Source organism: Amblyraja radiata, chromosome 16 (genome assembly GCF_010909765.2).
Source record: "Amblyraja radiata isolate CabotCenter1 chromosome 16, sAmbRad1.1.pri, whole genome shotgun sequence".
NCBI classification, from domain to species: domain Eukaryota; kingdom Metazoa; phylum Chordata; class Chondrichthyes; order Rajiformes; family Rajidae; genus Amblyraja; species Amblyraja radiata.
The window spans coordinates 14,495,394-14,511,053 of record NC_045971.1 but is presented as its reverse complement, the minus strand read 5'-3'; the positions used below and the strand labels follow the sequence as shown (position 1 = coordinate 14,511,053).

General features: G+C 45.2%; 1 protein-coding gene across 1 annotated transcript; it reads left to right on the top strand.

The window, feature by feature from the left end:
• Positions 1 to 12,783: 12,783 nt before the first annotated feature.
• fam187a (family with sequence similarity 187 member A) lies at positions 12,784 to 14,031 on the top strand. Its single transcript, XM_033034781.1, has one exon. The coding sequence runs from the start codon at positions 12,784 to 12,786 to the stop codon at positions 14,029 to 14,031; it is 1,248 nt and encodes a 415-aa protein (XP_032890672.1).
• Positions 14,032 to 15,660: the final 1,629 nt, after the last annotated feature.

Genomic DNA, 15,660 nt, shown 5'->3' with positions numbered 1-15,660 from the left:
GAGTAGGCTATTCAGCCCTTCGAGCCTGCACCGCCATTCAATATGATCATGGCTGATCATCCAACTCAGTATCATGTACCTGCCTTCTCTCCATACCCCTGATCCCTTTAGCCACAAGGGCCACATCCAACTCCCTCTTAAATATAGCCAATGAACTGGCCTCAACTACCTTCTGTGACAGAGAGTTCCAGAGATTCACCACAAAATGTTTTTCTCATCTCGGTCCTAAAGGATTTCCCCTTTATCCTTAAACTGTGACCCCATGTCCTGGACTTCCCCAACATCAGGAACAATCTTCCTGCATCTAGCCTGTCCAACCACTTAAAAATGTTGTAAGTTTCTATAAGATCCCCCCTCAATCTTCTAAATTCTTGCGAGTACAAGCCAAGTCTATCCAGTCTTTCTTCATATGAAAGTCCTGACATCCCAGGAATCAGTCTGGTGAACCTTCTCTGTACTCCCTCTATGGCAAGAATGTCTTTCCTCAGATTTGGAGAACAAAACTGTACCCAATACTCCAGGTGTGGTCTCACCAAGACCCTGTACAACTGCAGTAGAACCTCCCTGCTCCTATACTCAAATCCCTTTGCTATGAATGCTAACATACCATTCGCTTTCTTCACTGCCTGCTGCACCTGCATGCCTACTTTCAAAGATTGGTGTACCATGACACTCGGGTCTCGTTGCATCTCCACTTTTCCTAATCGGCCACCATTTAGATAATAGTCTACTTTCCTGTTTTTTACACCAAAGTGGATAACCTCACATTTATCCACATTTTACTTCGGAGTCACGTGTGACTACGTGAAGAACCCGCTCAGTGCGCAGGCGCGGCATTACGCCAGCAGTGCAACAGCGGCTGCAACGGGAGTTAGGCGCTCCCGCTACAGAATGAACCGGACCGTCAGGTGAGTACCCTGAGGTCGGGTTTCTTTTACAGGTGAGCCTTTTTCTGCTTGTGTTTTTTACAGGCAGAGAAAAAGGCTCTGGAACAAAACTGTCCCCCGTTCAAGGAGGAACGTTTTCTCGTTGGGGAGGGGGGCAGCAACAGGCGGTAGGAGCGTTACCCGGTGTTCTTCTATTCCCCAACACCGTGCCGAGGCCAGCCCGCTAGTACCTGAGCAGCGGACTGGATGCATAGCCACCCGAAGAGGCATCCGGCAGGTGTTCCCGATTACGGACGGGACGTCTCTCCACCCGCACGAGGGGAGAGAGAGCCGCCTGAGCCGCTGGAGCGGCTCACGGAGCAGGTGCCTGCGAGACGCGCTGCTTGAGGGGCGCTCTCGCTACTACAAGGCACAAAAGCTCCAGAAGAAGGCGGTAGGAACAATTACCGGGCGCTCCGCTATCCCCATCATCGCGCCGAGCCCAGTCCCGCTAGTGCCTGAACTACGGGCTGGATGTCTAGCCATCCGAAGAGGTATCCGGCCGGTGGCATCCGATTCGTCGGACGGGGACATGTCTCCACCTAAATGGAGGAGAGACAGCCGCCTGAGCTGCATCCAACAGCTATTGGAGCAGCTCCAGCGAGATGCGCAGTAAGAGCGCTCTCGCGGAGGGAGGTCAGGCACCCGCTCCACAGTGTTTCATGCACTGCCCTCTGCTCCCTCATTACTGGAGGCTTGCATTGGTGACCAGGGCTGGGCTGGTCTGGAACAGGGGCAGGCGGACGAATTCGGGAGTATGCCAGGGGTGCAGGAACAGGAAGAGCTGTTGGGTGTGATGGACCGCTTTGTAGCAACCCCACGGGCTGGAGCACCGCTGGAACCAAGAATGGCGGCCAGCATCAACCATCTATCCAATAAACCATTACTGGAAAAGGTGCTCGCTGAGGTGCTGAAACAACACACAGCACCAGAAAACTGTGAGGCCCTCAAAGTAAAAAATGTCAACAGCCAAATCTGGGGGCATGTGGGGTCACACATCCGGACCCAAGAACTCAAGCTACAGCGGATCCTAAGGCTCCTGACGTCGGCCATCACAGCCTTTGCTCGTTCCGTGGAGACCACGGAGATGGATACCTGCCAGCAGGATGTGCTGGCATTAATGTGTACCACACAATTTGAGATCAACAATCTCCGGAGGGAAATCATAAAACCTGCCTTCAATCCCAAATTTACTGGCTTGTGTAAAGCCCCAGCTGCGGAGACGGACGCGCTGCTATTTGGGAAAGATCTCAATAAAAAACTGAAGGAAATGGAGGAAGCATCAAAAACCTTCGGCCTAATGAGGGCAGGCCCCAGGACGAGCAAACCAAGACCTCCGATACCCAAGCGGCAGCACCCCACGGCATCCACCAGTCGACGTCCGCAATATGGGACTGGTGAACGCTTGGGGTCCGCACATTATCCCCAAAGATCTTTTTAGATCAGGGCCCACAGCGGACCCTCTGGAAAATGCGCCTCCCCCCAACATCGCCAGCATGTCAGAACAAAACCTTCAGGAAAATGAAGAAACAGAATCGCCAATAACCATGGAAGTAGGTGGGTCTGGTTCCTACCAGCATATAGAGAATAAGGGTGCTTTATTAACAGGGGGGAGATTACACTTGTTTAAAGAAGCATGGGGTATGGTCACGAGTGACAAGTATATACTCAACAGCATTAGTGGATATAAAATACAATTCATGTCAGAAAAAACGACGCCAGTTCAACATTGGCCCCAAAGGGTATTTCTCCCTCCGTCAAAGAGACGTGAGGGACAAGCTGAACTGGTGAGACTAATCACAAAGGGGGTCATCGAAAAGACCAAACATGAACCTTTGGAATTTGTATCGAATATATTTACTAAAACCAAAAAAGATGGTGGCTGTCGTATCATCATTGACTTAACATCACTAAACAAATTTGTTAAGTATATACATTTCTAAATGGAGTCATTTGTTACTGCCAAACAACTGAATTCCAAAGGACACTTCATGGCAAACATTGATCTTAAAGATGCTTACTATCTAGTACCCATATACAAGGATCATCGCAGATACCTAAAATTTATCTGGATGGTACAAAGCATTGCCCTATGGGCTAACTTCAGCCCCAAGATTATTCACCAAAATATTGAACCCAGCCATGGCAATACTAAGAAAACAAAAACATATTGTCATGGCATATCTGGATGATATTCTGATCGTAGGGAAAACAATGGAATTGGCTGTGGCAGCAGTATCAGCTACAAAACAGCTCCTCGAAACTCTGGGGTTCGTCCTACATCCAGATAAATCTAAGTTGAAGCCATCCACTATCATGGACTACCTGGGCTTCACAATTAACTAAGTCCATATGACTGGTACCTTGCCAAAGGCAAAAATGGTTGAATTAGCACAATCATGCAACAATTTAATGGTCAACGAGCGACCAACTATTCGACAAGTAGCAAGAGTAATTGGGGAAATGGTAGCAGCATTTCCGGCTACACAATTCGGACCTTTGCACTATCAAAAATTTACAAAGAGCAAAGGTACAGGCAATAAAACGACATACAGGTCACTATGATCGTGTCATGAAATTACCCACTGAAGCAATATCAGAGCTACAGTGGTGGGCAGAAAACGTTTGGCATAGTTTCAGCCCTATTGTTATCACTAACCCTACTTTAGTTATTCAAACAGATGCCAGTGCTCAAGGCTGGGGAGCGACTAACTCCATATCCAGCACAGGTGGTAGATGGACTAACCTAGCGTCATCATTACTACTTACACTGGGCATTAACTATCTAGAGATGTTGGGCGCCTTTTATCGTTTAAAAGCATATGTATCTAATATGCAGCACTTGCATGTTCGGTTACAAATTGATAAATACTACGGTGATGGCTATATTAACCATATGGGTGGCATAAAATCATTATCATGCGACAAATTGGTCAACATGATTTGGCAATGGTGTGTCGAAAGACATATTTGGCTATCAGCTACTTACCTACCAGGTAAGCTAAACACCCATGCCATGAGAAAATTAAACGCCTAGGTTGCAAGTTTGAGCAGACCTTACCTGGAACTGGGATTGTCCAAACAAACCATCACCACCATGTCGGCATCCCTTCGAACATCCACCAAGAGGCAGTACTTAGCCAGCATCAAAAAAAGGGAGAAGTACTGCCAGGAAACAGGGACAACATACGCAACAGCCACAGCCACCAACATACTGGAGTTCCTGGCCTATCTACACCACGATGTAGGGATCAGCTACAGTGCCATCAACACAGCGCAGAGTGCTCTTTCTGCTTATCTCAAACCAGCGCCAGGACAACAGGCGATTGGATCCCATCCACTGGTTTTAAAACTGATGAAGGGCATTTACAATATCAAGCCCTAAGCCCAGGTATACCCATATTTGGGATATCAGTGTGGTCCTGACATATCTCAGGAAATGGCCACCAGCCAGATCCCTCGGCCTCGAGCAAGTTACACTAAAGACGCTCATGTTGATGGCACTTATATCCGCTCAGAGGGTCCAGTCACTACACCTATTGCGACTGGACAACATGATCACAGCTCCAGACCAGATCTGTCGTTATCCAGCGACTGATCAAACAGAGCAGACCAGGAACACCTAATCCAGTCGTGGCTTACCCACCAGAACCACGGTTATGTGCCATGACCCACCTACTATCCTACATAGACACAACCAAAATATTCGAGGGAGATGAAAAGCCTTGTGGGTCAGTCACAAAAACCTTATGGTCGGGTGACGAGCCAAACCATTGCGAGATGGCTCAAGCAGGTGCTAGAAACTGCTGGGATAAACACTAACATGTACAAATTTTATTCCACCAGGGCAGCATCCATGTCGACGGCGAAAGAATGGACATGCCTATAGACCACATCCTGGCTGCAGCAGGATGGTGGGGGGGAAAAGACCATTCAGAAATTTTATAATAAGCCGTTGGCAAAACCTGGTTTATTTGCAGTAAAGTTTTACGAACTGCAAATATTTAATTTAAGCCCAGGGGAGCAACTTAATTCTTTGTTGTTATTGTTTAAAAAATACCATTGTGTTTTTCTACAAATAGACTCATTGGTTGATTACTATAACACTTCCTCCCTCAAGAACTTCGGCAGTGAGTGAAATGAAACTGTTACACGGTTTGAAATCACAGAGCTTTGAAATCTTCACGTAGTCACTCACGTGACTCCGAAGTAAAATAGTAAGATTAAACGAGAACTTACCAGTTTGAAGTTTGATCTGTATTTTATGAGGAGTTACGATGAGGGATTACGTGCCCTCCGCTCCCACCCTCATTATATGGATCAAACTAATAAATTGATGTCTCCTTATCTTTACTATGTTTACTTCAAATAACTGTGTCTATCACCGCTGCTTGGAAGTATGCCGCGCCTGCGCACTGAGCGGGTTCTTCACGTAATCCCTCATCGTAACTCCTCATAAAATACAGATCAAACTTCAAACTGGTAAGTTCGCGTTTAATCTTACTATTATACTGCATCTGCCATGCATTTGCCCATTCACCCAGCCTATCCAAGTCACCTTGCAGCCTCCTAGCATCCTCCTCACAGCTAACACTGCCCCCCAGCTTCGTGTCATCCGCAAACTTGGAGATGTTGCATTCAATTCCCTCGTCCAAATCATTAATATATATTGTAAATAGCTGGGGTCCCAGCACTGAGCCTTGCGGTACCCCACTAGTCACTGCCTGCCATTCTGAAAAGGTCCCGTTTACTCCTACTCTTTGCTTCCTGTCTGCCAGCCAGTTCTCTATCCACATCAATACTGAACCCCCAATTCCTTTTACTCGGATTCTTCATTTCCATTGTATTTATTCTAATGATGAGGCATCCACTCTGTTGCCTCTGAAATGTCCCTCTTCCTGAAACATGGGTTCTCCTCGGTCATCGTGGTTGGAGCTCTCAACCGCATTTCCTCGACTTCGTACATGTCTGCTCTCACTCCTCTCTCCCAGGACAGGACAATAATAGATTTCCTCCGAAGCTCACCTTCTATTCCAATAGCCTTCACATTCAACATATTATCCTTTATGATTTCCTCCAATTCATAAAATGATTCCACTGCAGGTCCCATCTTCCTTGCTCTTCCCGTTTTTGCATTTCACAGGGATTGATCACTTTGTGATTCCTTGGCCCATCCTTACCATCCACTCCCAATCCTATGGCACGTTAACCAGGAGAGATGCAACCCATGTCCATTCTTTCCTTCCCACCACCATATTCAATCCAAGTGAAGCAGATGGCGTTGACAATGTGGTCCCTTCTACATTGGACGAACCAAATGTAAATTGGATGGTCCTTTTGCAGAGCACCTGGACTCCGCAGAGGTAATTCTGACTATCCTGTTGCATGACACTTTAATTTTCAATCCTATTCTCATTCTGACTGTCTATCCGAGTATTTCACCACTGCCATACTGAGACCCAACATAAAGTAGGGGAACAATATGTTAACTTGCAACTGGGTACTTTGGAGTCTTCTGGAATGAATACTGAATTTTCCGTCAGGTAAATTGCTCTCCTTGTTTTTCCATTATCATGCTTATGTCATTTTCTTACCACATTTCTTGAAAATACCGTACCAATGATCAGTTCCAATGCTCTATATTGCCTGACCTGTTTTAACCTACTATTGTATTTTTTGTAATGCACCCCACCCTCCCTTGCCCACCCGACCCCCATCCCCAATGCTTGACCCCCATCCCCAATACCCGACCCCCATCCCCAATGCTTTGAAAATGATTGCACTCTGGGTATTTTCCTGCTTTTGTTTCAAATTTTAACATCTGCTGTTGTTTTTTTCCATCTCAGAATTGAATTAATTGAATAACATTGCAAGATATTTTACAGTAACTACTTATCTCCATTTCTCATCTTACAAATGATGGTGTGTTTTGTAGTTCAACACAGGTAATACCTGTGCAACATCAGTTCAGGTAACAGAAATCCATCCTTATGGAATTCACAAATCATTACTGAAAAATCTGAGATCCTGCAAAAAATTAACTCTCACGGAATTTGTGTTTGTTTTTATTTTACTTACAGCTATCATCTTGTGGCACATGGGTGGATGGCGTTTCACATTGTGGAAAATTGTGATAGGAACTGTTTTTTTGAGGAACGCAACTCCTCTCCCGTTTTACATGGATGGGAAACATTTGGAATGTTTCACAGGCAGATGGGACTAGTGTAAACAGGGAGTCTTGGTCAGCATGAGCAGGTGGGGACCGAAGGGTCTGTTCCCATGCTGTATTACTCTATGATTCCATGTAATGCAGAGGTTGTCTGCACTTTCTCAGTACAGGAATGTGCTCAAGTTTCTGTAAGGAGGCTTGAAACTACAGCCTTTTGATTTATAATGCCACCTATTGACCTGACCTATGCTTGAGGAAGATTGCATCTGTAAACTCAGTGAATTATTCTGCTTTATATCTTCCATTTGAGAAAATTAAGTCCAATGCTAGTGAGCAAATGCTGCAATATCCATTAATAGCTGTTCAGATTGAAATGCATAACTTTAATTTTGTAGGTAATGACATGTATTGCCTGCAGCATTTTTGTGTTCCTGGAATGTTTTCCATTTATTGAAGATTATTTTCTTTATCTGTATTTTTAAATATGACACTGAACATTATTTGGAAACTTTTCAAAACATAAATTAGGATTTCTTTCAGAATGTTGATTCTTTGTTCAACTGAATGGGACAGTAGAGACGAGTACTGGGGTTTCACAGATATTAGCAGTGACTTGATTGCACCTAAGATTGGTGAATGCTGTGCATATAAGGGGTGGATGGGTACATTCTGCTCCAGTGCGAAGTGGAAAAAATATTTCCCATATTTTCTGTCAGGTTTGAGAACATAGATCAAAGCTAGTTTGATTGGAGTAACAGAATTATGGTGCAAATAAACCTCCAAGAAAATAATGTCCACTAACTCAATTACATTTACTGCAGTATTGTTACAGGTATATTCTATGAACAGGAGTTGCACTTTTCAGTTTCATCAGATTAAAGACTGGAGAAATGGCTTCAAAGTCTTCCATGAAAAAACACTGTTTTTCACCAGTCCATCCTGGCAACCAGGAATGGTTAGAAAAACCACAAACATTCATTTTTTCACCACTATCGCCTGGTTGGTCAAAGTGTGTATTATCCACAAAATACACTGCTGTTACTTGCTCGAGCTACTCCCATTGCACCCTTTACGACCTCACCACTAAGAAGGGGTAAGCCATTTAGAACGGAGATGAGGTAACACTTTTTCACACAGAGAGTTGTGGGTCTGGGGAATTCTCTGCCTCAGAGGGCGGTGGAGGCCGGTTCGCTGGATACTTTTAAGAGAGTGCTAGATAGGGCTCCTGAAGATAGCAGAGTCAGGGGATATGGGGAGAAGGCAGGAACGGGGTACTGATTGTGGATGATCAGCCATGATCACATTGAATGGCGGTTCTGGCTTGAAGGGCCGAATGGCCTACTCCTGCACCTATTGTCTATTGTAAAAATAATAAAGGACGGGCAGCAAGTGCAGGGAAACAGCACCCCCTGCAGGTTCCTCTGAAGTTGCACACCGTACTGAATTGGAAATTAAACCTTATCTTTCCTCATTGCGGTCCTCATTGAACACCCTCCCTACTGCAATAATGGAAGCACCTTCATTAGCGTCTCAAAAGGCTAGATAACCTCCTTCTCAAGGGCAATTAGGGATAGGCAATAAATATTAGCCTTACTAGCTATGATCAAATGGGAAAATTAATGAAAAAAGAATAAAGGTGTAGGCAGGTTTAGATGTTAGTTTAGATGTGCAGACGCTGGTTTAAACTGACGATAGACACAAAATGCTGGAGTAACTCAGTGGGACAGGCAGCATCTCTGCAGAGAAGGAATTGGTGACGTTTCGGGTCAAGACCCTTCTTCAGAAAGATGTGTGAGAGTATAATTTGTTAAAATGGAGTGGAAAACAAAGGTTCTTAGAAACATAGACATAGAAACATAGAAATTAGGTGCAGGAGTAGGCCATTCAGCCCTTCGAGCCTGCACCGCCATTCAATATGATCATGGCTGATCATCCAATTCAATATCCCGTACCTGCCTTCTCTCCATACCCCCTGATCCCTTTAGCCATAAGGGCCACATCTAACTCCCTCTTAAATATATCTTCATGGTTACATGAAAATTATTATCATAAAATCTTAGAAATGTTATGACACAGAAGTAGATCAGCTTTTCTATTGTCTGTAAGGGTTGAAAAAGAGCCTCCTAACCGAACCCCACCTTCTAGCCTTGGTTCTGGAGTCCTCAGAGATACAAGAGTATGTAGATGATGAAACCGAACTCCAACCCCATCCAATATTTCCTCATAGGTAACGATTCGGTCTCGGCAATAACCTCATAAATTTCATTTGTACCTTTTCCAGTGTCATCACATCTTTCCCACAATGTGTTGATTAGAAGTGTAATTGTGCTACACTACGATTTAACAAACATTCTGCGTGCTTCTAGCATAACCTCCCTGCTATTGTACCCATTGACCAATATAAGAAAACATCCAAGACGCTATTTTTTGGCCACCTTATTACCTGCCTGACCTAAGGATTTGTGGACACATACTACAAAATCCTTCTTCTGCTCTACGCCTCTCTGGCCTTTGTCACATGCTTTGTATACCATTGTCTTATTGCATATCCTCAAAGCAATCCCTCCTGGATTAAATGTTATTTGCCACTTTTCTACCCAGATGACCAGATCATCTATATTTTACTAGCATCCAAAGCTTTCCCCCTTATCATCCACATGGATAATTTTTGTACCCACTGGAAACTTCTGCATCATGCCCAATTATTTAAACCTATCATTAATTCATGCAGCTGAAAGTAAGGGACAGTGAGTTCTCAACCTCGTGGAACCCCATTATAAAAGTAGAGGCTACTGAGCCCCATGGGCTTGTACTCAATGACAATATACTGTAGGTTTAAGGGGGGGGGGGGGGGGGGGGGTTGGTTGATTTAATAGGAACCCGAGAGGTGACTTTTTTTACACAAAGGGTGGTGGGTATATGTAACGAGCTGCTGGAGGAGGTAGTTGAGGCAGGTACTATTGCAATGTTTAAGAAGCATTTAGACAGGTACATGGATTGGATAGGTTTAGAGGGATATGGGCCAAATGCAGGCAGGTGGGACTAGTTTAGAAGGGGCATGTTGGTTTGCGTGGGCGTGGGCATGTTGGGCCGAAGACCCTGTTTCTATGCTGTATGACTCTTACTCTATTGACATGGGACCATTTTCCGATCTAGAAACTCCCTCATTCTACAGTCTACTGCTCAAACTTCCCTGCTACATTTAGACTAGTGTTATTTTATACACTTTATTAGTTTAAACATTTTGTTCAATAATTACTTGTAGTTACAGTACATCTAAATAAATAGTTAACTTAACATATTTGATTGTAATATTCTAACCCTGACTTAAACCTCTACAAAGTTTAGATGGAAAAAATTAATACTTACTCACCAACCAATCACCCACTTGCTATCCAGCGACATCACTCTTGGCGTCTCTCTATCCCTGTCACTGAATTTCTCTCTCCAAATCTAAATCTACATATTCCATATGTATTCCATGTGTTACCTATGCTATGATGCATCCTCCCTAAGGACCACTCCGATCCCTGTCACCCGCAGACAGGCCAAGAGATGATAACGACCAGCACCATGAACAGCGCCTCCTGCTGGAAAACATTGGCACCCTGGACAGTGCTCTGGACAGTGAGCTGAGGCAACAGCCAAAGGAGAAACAACTGTGTCCAATTAGCCAAGACTGGAGCAACTCACCTGCACCTTGTCAACCCTACTCTTTAAAAGCCAGGGCAGTTCCAGTTGGAGGAAGAGAGAGAGAGAGAGAGAGAAGAAATAAGGAGGACTCCCTGCTAACTGAACCTCTCTTTGGACGCTCAGAGCAAGCCAGAGACTGCCAGTGCCTCCTCCAATTGCCCATGGACAACGAGGGACTGTGCGCCTACATGGACGACGAGGGACTGTACCTTAACTATCCCTTTATTTTATTTGTAAATAAACCTCTTCAGTGAGTTTAGCCTACCACAGGGGTGGGAGATTGCAACCTTCATGTGGTCCGCCCTGCTTCAACCAATGCAATCAACCTGGCGTACACAATCAAATAAGATCAATTAGCACAAGTTGTCCTACAACTTTAGGCTGTGCACGCCATACGCAAGAAGAAGAAGCCTACCACAAGTGCGTTGATGTAGTTATTCTCAACCCCGGGTCTTCCCTGACACCACACCTACCATTCCCCATATATTGTCCACCCATTCCTTTCATTCCCATTTATAACCTGGCATTTCATTCCTTCCCATGCATTGCTGGCACAGTGCCTACACCAACCTATGCCACGTGGAAGTGTCTATTTGAATTACATAGGAAAGAGCAACGTCTTTAACTGAGAACTGGCTCGCATTGATTAGAAATGGGCAGAAATCGGTGTTAAGCTGGAGTGTGGCGTTTAGGCTGAGAATGATAACCACTGAGTGGTTTACAACACATAATCCTCCGCCATTTCCGCCACCTCCAACGTGACCCCACCACTCGCCACATCTTCCCATCTCCCCCCATGTCTGCCTTCCGCAAAGACCGCTCCCTCCGCAACTCCCTCGTCAATTCTTCCCTTCCCTCCCGCACCACCCCCTCCCCGGGCACTTTCCGTTGCAACCGCAAGAAATGCAACACCTGTCCCTTCACCTCCCCCCTCGACTCCATTCAAGGTCCCAAGCAGTCGTTCCAGGTGCGACAAAGGTTCACCTGTATCTCCTCCAACCTCATCTACTGCATCCGCTGCTCTAGATGTCAGCTGATTTACATCGGTGAGACCAAGCGTAGGTTGGGCGACCGTTTCGCCGAACACCTCCGCTCAGTCCGCAATAACCTACCTGACCTCCCGGTGGCTCAGCAATTCAACTCCCCCTCCCATTCCCAATCCGACCTCTCTGTCCTGGGTCTCCTCCATTGCCAGAGTGAGCAACAGCGGAAATTGGAGGAACAGCACCTCATATTCCGTCTGGGGTCCTTGCGTCCTTATGGCATCAACATTGAATTCCCCCAATTTGGCTAGCCTGTGCTGTCTCCTCCCCTTCCTTCACCCTCTAGCTGTCTCCTCCCACCCTCCCATCCGCCCGCCCTCGGGCTCCTCCTCCTCCTCCCTTTTTCCTTCTTTCTTTCCCCATCAGTCTGAAGAAGGGTTTCGGCCCGAAACGTCGCCTATTTCCTTCGCTCCATAGATGCTGCTGCACCCGCTGAGTTTCCCCAGCAATTTTGTGTACCACTGAGTGATGCCTGTCCATCCCACCTCTGTGGTTCACTGAATCCCTGTTCATATTCTCCCAATTTTGTTAGTCCTTGCTGTCTCCTCCCCTTCCTCAGCCCTCCTGCTATCTCCTCCCATCCCCCAGCCTTCGAGCTTCTCCTCCTTTTTCCTTTCTTCTCCCCGCCCACCCCCCCCCCCCCCCCCCCCCCACTCCCAATCAGTCTGAAGAAGGGTTTCGGCCCGAAACGTTGCCTTTTTCCTTCGCTCCATAGATGCTGCTGCCCCCGCTGAGTTTCTCCAGCTTTTTTGTGTACCCTGTTCATACACGATCTGTTTGGCATGTGAACACCGAGCCACCTCCGGAATCCCTGCTGGCAAAGCATGTTCTTTAATTCACAATGGCAGAGTTCTAGAACCAAAAGACGTTCCTTCTAGAACTCAACAGCTTTTTGTGGACTTCACGAGCTTGCCATTCAGTCCGTGGCCAGATTTGATCAGACCCTGAGAAAATGTTGCCTGAACACTTTGTTCTTTTATTTACGCCCATTCTGTGGGCTCTGTCCGCTTATGCTAGTGAGTTTGTAATTGAAGAGAAAGAAGATATATTCAAGATACAGTCCTGCCCTGCCTTCTTAATGTTCCTGAATGCTGCCTATCTGGCTGATATGACCTTTGAGCTACCATGCCTCTGTAAGCCCGAGAACGTGAGATCAGTTGTCTGGTACTATCAGGAGAAACTGGGCAAAGGACACACAAGAGTACTGACTGACTTCAATGGAACAAAGATCTTGGATACTACCCAATTACCTTCTGGATCGGCAATTAGTTCACGGTTCAGTATCTTAATGTTCAGCCTGGTTGTCTTTAATTCCCGCCCCCAGGATTCGGGGCATTATATGTGTGGCTCTGTGAAGGGTGATTATTTTTATGGTTATGACATTGACGTGCAGAGTTATAAAAAAGCACACATAAGCTTCCAAGAGGGGAAGCTGAAGCCTCAACTGGACGTGGAGACTAAGACCTACAAGATCTTTACGTTGTACTGGGATTGGACCAGATGTGATCGATGTGGGGTGAGAGGGGAGCAACGACGCGTTGGCTTGTGTTACTTCCGCAGCCCTTACCTCTATTTCAGGTATAAGAAGGCCATGCCTGACATCGTTTCCTGTGGCTCTGCTGCAGTCCCCCTCAGATACCGGTACATCCTGAAGAAGAGAAAAACGGAGATCTTGGTACGAAGCTGTTTCACGCCGTGCGCAACAAGTTACCCCTCCGTTGAAGGGCAGAAGTTCATCTTTGACCTGTTTGGCTTTACCAATGACAAGAGTAAAAAGATTCCCAAAGTCCCAGTGCAGACCCACTTCCAAGTCATTGCAAAACCTTTGATTCTCGCCTGTCCAGGGGCTAGAGCAGAGGAAGCTGTAGCCTGGGACAAGGGGCACCGACAGCTCTACAGGCAGGAGTACATGATGGGTGTCAACGGCAGCATGAGGTTGTATATTGATCATGGTAATCATCTGGTTATCCGTGCCTTTCAGCTGAATGACATTGGGACTTATTACTGTTGGCGGCAAGGACAAATGGTGGCTGGGATTAAGTTGTTGGTCGGCCTCGCAAAGAGGAAACACAGAAGTTTCACCGATCCTGAGTCCATCTTTGCGATGCAAATAATCCTTAGTACCTACGTCATACTGACGATAATATTTGTCTTCCTCAAATGTATGAAATGTATGAATCATTACTTTGTTTGTTTTTAAGACAGGAACAGGAGGCAGACATTTCTCCCCATTACCAGTTCAAAGCAAATGGTCAAAGTCCGTGTCAGTGTCAAATTATGTTTGTAAGTAAATGTTTATCAGTCTTGCTGTTTATCTGGAGACCTAACCCTTATATCAGTGGGTCTCTGGTTTCAATTCTTAAATGGAAGGGTTTGGTTCGATGCCTGTGTGGTTTGGCGTTTTGCCCGATGAATACAGGAACAGGAAAATTAGTTACAGTAACCCTCTATTAATATAAAGTAGATTGCCCCATATTAAAGACTGGCACCACAGTGGTTGTAATGGAATATAGTGCTATCATATAGGGGGGCTTCAGCAGCCAAAATATCACAAGAATGCAGTGAGGCATTAATGGAGGGGAGGAGATGGTCATATTAATTGACTTGTCTTACAAACACGTTGGGAATGTTTAGGAATCAAATAGTATAGAAGCTAATGAAATTTCATCTGTGAAAATTGCTCAGTGCAGTAAACAAAAGCCGTTCAAGGACTGGATAACCAATGGTAGTAGTTGAGTACATCACCAGCTGATTGCACAGCCTGATGGCATTCTATAAAACAGGGCACTGTGTGGGATTCACATCTATCTATTGTAATGAAACATGTTGATGATGCAATAAATGGAGTTTGTGGGGTTGATCCTGAAGGAGTCCCTGATATGTGAGTGTATTTGGTATCCCTGTCGCAGTTACAGCACATGAAGGTTTTATGGTTTATTTTCTTATTGACTTGATTTAATAAAGAGTGTTAACCAAATATTTTGAATGATTCATGGTTCTCAAACTTTAATTGGCGATAAAGGTTGGATAACCATATCCATATAAGAACCATATTGATATTTGATGACACCTTATAACACCTCAAAAGAGGGAGATTGGGAGGGAAAGAAATAGGACACGAGGTAGTGCTGACAACTTAGTTAAAGGAGAATCCTAAAAGATTCTATGTATATTATTGGCCCAAACCAATGGGGCTATGGTGACCCAAGTATCTTTCTTCACCTTGTATTTTCAGTTGGAATCTGCAATAACTTCTAACCACGTTCCGTTTGAGTGTGGCACTTACTCATGTAGTCCTCCAGAGGGCAGGCATGTACTGCTCCCTTGATCCAAGTTGCACAACTGAAAATAATCTGGTATCTGAATCAATGTTATTCGCTAAATCACAAGGAAGAAGGCACACCTCAACTTACACTTTTCATTATCTGACCACAGACTTAAATTGCTTTTACCAATATTTTTTACCCTTTTTTTGTTAGTCTAACAGATTAGAGCGACTTACGACTGATTGTAGGGAATTCATCATTAAATGATGCTTTTGTTGCCTTTGTGTGTCAGGTACTATCCATTATTTTAGTACTTGAGACCCATGTAAAACCCGTGGTCTGTTGGACAGCAGTGATCCCATATGTTTCTGCAAGCTGGACCACCAAAAGCAGGCAGGTCAAGGCACCGTGAAAACATCTTCAATGCCTGCTCTACAAAACCCTCCAGATCCAGTGGAAAGACAGGTAGGAGTCACTCACAGAAGCCTAAAGTCCCACACCATCGATCTGGAAGAGCTACTTTCCAACAACCATTAGGTTCATGAACTGACCTGCTACAACTC

What these genes read in the sequence shown, in the direction of transcription:
- fam187a (XM_033034781.1), top strand. Translation starts at nt 12,784, where the DNA reads ATGTTGCCTGAACACTTTGTTCTTTTATTTACGCCCATTCTGTGGGCT.